At 39.3% G+C, this 6,673-nt stretch overlaps 1 protein-coding gene across 1 annotated transcript; it reads right to left on the bottom strand.

The window, feature by feature from the left end:
* Window positions 1–1,149: 1,149 nt before the first annotated feature.
* On the bottom strand, window positions 1,150–2,118 carry LOC141416142 (putative olfactory receptor 7A2). Its single transcript, XM_074053263.1, has one exon. The coding sequence runs from the start codon at window positions 2,116–2,118 to the stop codon at window positions 1,150–1,152; it is 969 nt and encodes a 322-aa protein (XP_073909364.1).
* Between the last annotated feature and the right edge of the window lie 4,555 nt (window positions 2,119–6,673).

The raw sequence follows: 6,673 nt of genomic DNA, 5'->3' as shown, positions 1-6,673 counted from the left end.
TGCATAAGAAAAACTTGCTCTGAAAACTTATTTTTAATTAGAGTTTTTACTTTTGAGATAGCTGCAAATTAACCCGTAGCAGAAAGAAATGACACAGAGGGACACTTGCACAATATTGTCAGTTTCCACAAAGGAATATCAAGCAAAACTGCGATACACTATTACTCCCAGGATCTTAACATGACTGACAAAGAAAGGACATCAATCGAACAAAGAGATACCTGCACATCCATGTTTATTGTGTCACTATTCACAATACATTTCACAATGAATCAGCCTATAGCCCATCACATGAAGAATAGCTAAAGAATAAGTAACATGTTCATACAATGGAACATTAGTCAGCTGTAAAGAAGAATGGAATTCTGTCATTTGTGGCAACAAGGATGGAAATGGACAACTACATGTTGGTTGAAACAAGCCAGATTCAGAATAGAGAATTACTCAGCCATAAATGAGAATGAAATTATGTTGTTTGGAAAAAATTGGGTTGAATTGTAAATCATGTTAAGCAAAATAAGCCATACTGAGAAAGACAAATATCACACAATCTCTCTCATATGCAAAATCTAGACCAAAAATGTGATGAGTAATTAATGACATGACTGCTTGTGGGAGAGGACCAATAACATGGGAGGGTGAAAGGGAAGTTAAAGAGGATGTTGAATATGATTGAAGTACTTCACACAATGTATTAAAACACAATAATGATACTTGTTAAATTTGTTTCTAAAGGAGGGGAAAGGATAAGAAAGAGCAATAGTGGGGGTAGAACTTGACCAAAGTTCATTAGGTGCATGAATGGAAATATGATGATGAAACTCCTTTGTACAATTAATATATAAGAAAAAATAAATTACCACATATATATATAAAATCTGAGATGAAATTTTCCAAAAACAATTCTATAGAATAAAATGGAGTTTCCAAGTATTTTGAATCTCAATATAGAAAAACACTGGAAAATGATAAAATGAGATGATTGGATATCAGAGGAAGCAGAAAATATAATAAAGTGAACTTTTATATTTGGATTCTATAGACGAGCCAAATTCAGAGAAATAGGAACTCCATTAATAAAACAGAATTAACAAGTTCTATATCCACAAGGTGATGAAAGAATCCCAGGTCTGACATTGTGTCTATGATTCATGGGTGCTTAGTTACTTTCAGAACGATTGTCCCTTTTATTATTTCTATATCAAAAATAATTTTCAGAACACTCTTTATGTCTTTGTTTCTCAAACTGTAGATGAAGGGGTTCAGCATGGGGGTGACCATGCTGTACATCACAGAGGCTATTGCAGTGGAGTGTGAGTTTTGAGTGACAGCAGAACTCAGGTACACTCCTAAGCTTGTGCTATAAAATAAGGAGACCACTGACAGGTGAGATGCACAGGTGGAAAATGCTTTGTACTTCCCCTGAGTTGATGAGATTGCATGGATGGTGGAAACTATCTTGAAGTAAGAGTAAAGGATGCCAGCAAGGGGACCACCACCCAGTAGCACAACTCCAAAATACATCATCACATTAAAAAGAAATGTGTCAGAACAGGCAAGTTGGACCATCTGATTCAGTTCACAGAAAAAGTGTGGGATTTCTGAGTGTGGACAAAAAGACATCTGCAACACCATTAAAGTTTGTAAGATAGAATACAAGACACTCACCATCCAGGACACCAGAACCAGGAACACACAGAGCTTTGGGTTCATGATGACTGTGTAGTGTAGAGGGTGACAGATGGCGACAAAGCGGTCATAGGCCATCACTGTCAGCAGAAAAATGTCCAACATTATAAAGAGTATGAAGAAATGCATTTGGGTGATGCAGGATTTATAGGTAATGGCTTTGTTCTGTGTCTGGATGTTGTGCAGCATCTTTGGGACAATGGTGGAGGTTAAACAGATGTCCACAAAAGACAAGTTGGAGAGGAAGAAATACATGGGTGTGTGCAGTTTTGTGTCTGAGATCGTGGCCAAGATGATGAGCAGGTTGCCAAGTACAGTGAGCATGTATGTGGACAAGAAAAGTCCAAAGAGTATGGGCTGCAACCTGTAGTCTTCTGAAATTCCCACAAGTAGAAATTCTGAAATCTGTGTATCATTCATTGACCCCATGTGTTTGATGTGGCTAACATAAAAAAAAAGAGAAAATAAAGGCATGTCACAGTTATGCCTACCCACATGACAGAAATAGTCTTACATATTCTGCAATCAAGATGTGAGTTACTATGTTTTGCATAAGGCACTGCTACACTATACTGAACAGAATTCCCATTTCTCATTTGAAAATTCAGTCCAACTTTGAACCTTTTCCCAGAGGTTATGCAGTCAAAAGCATAACGCACTAATTTTTTCATGCATTTGGAAAAGCATAATTTAGTGATGCTTAGGTCACTCTTTTAGGGAATGACTGATCTGTGCAATGATACAAAAGCCAATGTTCCTAAATATCAATGAGGGAAAAATAAGAGCAGTAAATGAAAGATAGTACAATCAGGTAAAAAAATGATTAACGGATATTACAAATGGTGACAGGTTTTATCAAGGATAAAGGAGATATACAGGATTATTAGTATGGATTTTCAGGCACGATCAGCAGTTTGGTGCCAATGACAAAGAAACCCCAGGAAGACATGGAGGGATCCACAAAGTTATCTGCAGAAGGTCTGTGTCTGGAAGGATCCCTGAGGAAGCTGCTTGGTTCAAATGTTCAAGTCAACACTAAGGCAGTGTGGTCAGAAGATGAACAAGAAGGATAGTGACAAGAGGTGGGGAATAATAAAATATGATGGAACCATTGCTGATGAAGCTCCAGATGCAAGCAGTCAGTCTGCACAGATATTCTTCCATTTGCATTTTAAATTAACTGTAAAAGTGCTTTGTAAATTGAAATGCACTTCCTGTTTTGGCTCTCTTTTTCCTTGTTATGGCTTCTTTATTATGGGTTACCTATTGGAATATACTAAGCCCACAATGCCTTTCTCATAAACCTACTGTCTTTCCTAAAGAAAAACATCAAATCAGAGACACACAGACATACAACCCACCTGAAATAATGCCATGTATTTTGGTCTTCTAGGGCAGTGTTTATTCCACGTTATCTAGGTTCACTATTTGGAAGGAACACACCAGGAACAATCTCTATATCATGTCATTAAGAGGAAAGTATGAATTGGACACAGTTATTCCACACTGTGAATTTCCAACACATGTTTTACCATGAGGATACCATTTGGTGTAGTCATTTTGTACACTGTGTTTAAAGAAATATTTTTTAAAATTTCAGATGGGTGTGTAGGACAGTGATAGAGCTTACCTACTGTAAGTAAAGCCCTGGTTTCCATTCCCATCACTGAAAGAAAATTTCAGTATTGATTTGGTAGGTGTGTTTCAATGATTTCTTTCATTTTAATTGACATGTAACATTTATCATTTTACATGGAGTAAAATGTGAGATTTCAAATCAGGGTAATTAGTATATCTGTTCCTTCAAATGTTTATATTTTGGTTGTTGCTGAGAACATAAAAAAGTCCCCTTACCTATTTTAAATATAGATGCCATTGACTGTAATCACTGTACTATGCATTGATCAACCTTTCTCTACTCTTCCTCTACCTCCACTTCCAAGGCTCTGGTAACAGCTGTTCTCCTGTTTAGCTCATTGAGACTCTTTTTGGATTGCACAGCAAATTAATTGGTATTTCTCATTGTAGTGAATAGGTCAGACAAATTAAATCCTTTTTCCATTCACAATATTGGAACAGTCAGACACTATACCCATCCCCTTGTGTGATATCCTTTCTGTGCTATTTTAAGGTTTCAGTTTTGAACTCTGGATAAACCCACTAGACACTCCTAAGACTTTTCTGTGGTTTCATCCAACATGCAAGCACTTCTCCAGAACAAATTTTATGAATGCTTCACATGCCATGATAATTCTTCCCTTTTACACTGAGTAGAACCCTTCCTGTGGTTTCTCCCTAAGGACACTGCATCACACACACATTTTCTACACTGTGTTGCATCTCAACATCATGATGAGCAGGCTTCACCTGCTTTGTCACTGCCTGGTTTTCATAGTGGAATCAGAATGTATCAGTGAGAAAATAAAATCTTTAAAAAGAAGATGTTGGAAAATGAAAGAATGGCAAGGGAATGGCAGGTCAAAATCATAACTGCAATAAACAAAATTGAAAAGGGCATCCAGGATTAAGTAAGAATGGATGTACACCACCAAAGATTTAATGCTAACAATGTGCATTAATAACTCATCACTTAGATTAGATACAAGTATATATAATGAAAATGCTCCTCAAATACTGGGTTATGTGTTAGGTGCTCAGCTACTATTTGTTAAAAGAATCAGGAATTATGCCTCAGTGTACACTGATGCTTAACACAAGCAAGGCATTTGATACTAATTGACTTTCAGAAGCATGATTAATAAGGTAAAATCCAACCTAAATGGTTTTGTATACTGAATAAAATGAAGTTGGTCCACTGGCTCACATATTGTACGCAAAGCAGTAAGACCTCAGTATGAAAGTAAACATTGCATTTTTGAGGAACATTGAGAAAACTGCATAGAATGCTGGTGGTGGAAAAAATAATCTTGAATAATAAAAGTAACTCAGAAGCAAATAGATAGACATATTCCTCTAAATGTAATTTAAAATTTTGGGTGAAATTAAGTAGAGACATGGTAAACTGGAAAAATCCATTGACATCTTACTAATTATGAAAAATAGGGAGAAGATAACAATGAGCCAATGAAAAGTTATTCCATCTCAGAAATAAGATAAGTGGTTACATGGCTGCACGTCACTCCACAGGTAAGGCACTGCTGTCTCTTTTCTACTTACTTAAATCCAAAGGTCCATGGACACATATTCTACTCACACTGAACCCATTTGAAGCCTCTCTGTCCCTCTTTGAACTGCACTTCTACCGCCATAACTTTGCTGTCAACATTGACCTTGAATTGCTGAGCTTTCTTATGATAAACATATCAATGAATTAATCAAACAAGCAAGCATACAGCTGCAGGAATCTCTCAGCTCTGGGATGGGCTATATTGGCTCTCAGGTGAACTTAGGTAAATTTTCTTGTCTTCTGTTTCTCAGAAGCTGTCTTGCAGCACCTGCAGGGCTCTCCCACTCACCTGGATGGGTTTTTGGAATAGAAGGTATCTGTATGGAAGTCTAAATAACTGCCTGGATGGCTGAACATGAAGACTGAAGAGATGGGAACAGGGAGGACAGCAGGAAGGGCCAAGTGTTAGTCTCAAAGCAGTTAGCACTCCAAAGTAAACTATGTCCCTACCAGACCAAGATTATACTCAGTGAGTGACAGCAGAATGAGCAGTACTTACAGTTGTGTATTTCTGGTTTCTAAGTACATCTCCCTGTTGTTGTTTCATGCCTGAGCACATCATTTCCCCATTGGACATGAAAGCAATTTTTTCTTTCTGATTTTATCTATTCCCAAGACAACTCATTAAATACCCAGTGAATCAGCTTTTATTCCTAGCTTTAAAAAAATTCCTGTCTTCTAGAGTACCAAACTCCTAACACTATCCTAAATGTCAGTGTTTTCTTCAGAGTCTAAGATCAAAGTACCCATCTTGACTGGATCCTTTGGCTCACTAAAGCCTTGAGTAGTGTTTGGACACCACACTTGATATTGCAAAACATTTACTAATCCCTGTTCATCAAGGGGATGATCTGTGTTCACCTCATTTAAAAGCATGAGTATCACAGTCCTTGGTTTCATATATTATAAAAAATTTTAAAATACTTGTATAACTCAATTCAAGAGCAATTATTATACACTTCAGGAATTCCAAGATGGCGGCTAGAGGTAGGAAGCAGAAAGCGACCCTCCTATAGTGAAATCTTGGAGAGATGCTGGAGACACACTTTGCAGGCATAATCACCGAGAAAAGGCATAACTTTGACTCCTCCACATCTCCAGCCGGCGCAGAGAATCTCCACTTCACGTTAAACGGAGAACCGAGGATGGCCCCCGGGGCCGCCAGTGGCCAGCGTCCATACGGCTTGGGAAGACGCAGACCAGGTGAGCTTCGCGGTACCGCAGTAGCCCCACAGACAAGCCTGGGCCAGAGCAGCATAGCCCCCTGGACAGACTGACCTCCACCCGGGAAAAAAGAGAAACTGAGTACTAAGCAATAAGAACAGTTAAGACACGCTGGAAAGAGGGTGGGGCGCCCTGAGCGCTGAAGATTGGGGGAAGGGAACCCTTCCCGGGACTGTAAATAAATGAGCCGGGCGGGCCGGAGAGGCTCTGGCAGGAGCGGGGCAAGCCCACCAACCAGGAGCAAGGAGGCTTGTGAGAGGAGGGAAGACCCACTTCCCACGTGAACTGTAAATAAACACGCAGGCCTGACAACGCGGGGCAGTGTCACCTTTCCCAGTGCTTGGAAAGGGGAAAGCCTGTAGCAGAGGCCCCCTGCACAGGAGAACTCTGAGCAAACAAAGCCTGTGGGACCAGGTGAGTGCTAGCTCACCCCAGAGATCTGCATAAATAACGCTGCCAGCTACAGGCTGAGAGCAGCAGGCAGGCAAGCCACAGTTGCAGATACCACTCTCAGAACTGCCTCCAGACGCTTTTTTTTCTTTTTCTCCCTACCTTTGATGAGAGAACAACCGA

Source organism: Castor canadensis, chromosome 14 (genome assembly GCF_047511655.1).
Source record: "Castor canadensis chromosome 14, mCasCan1.hap1v2, whole genome shotgun sequence".
Taxonomy (NCBI): Eukaryota; Metazoa; Chordata; class Mammalia; order Rodentia; family Castoridae; genus Castor; species Castor canadensis.
This window is presented reverse-complemented; position numbering and strand designations above follow the sequence as displayed.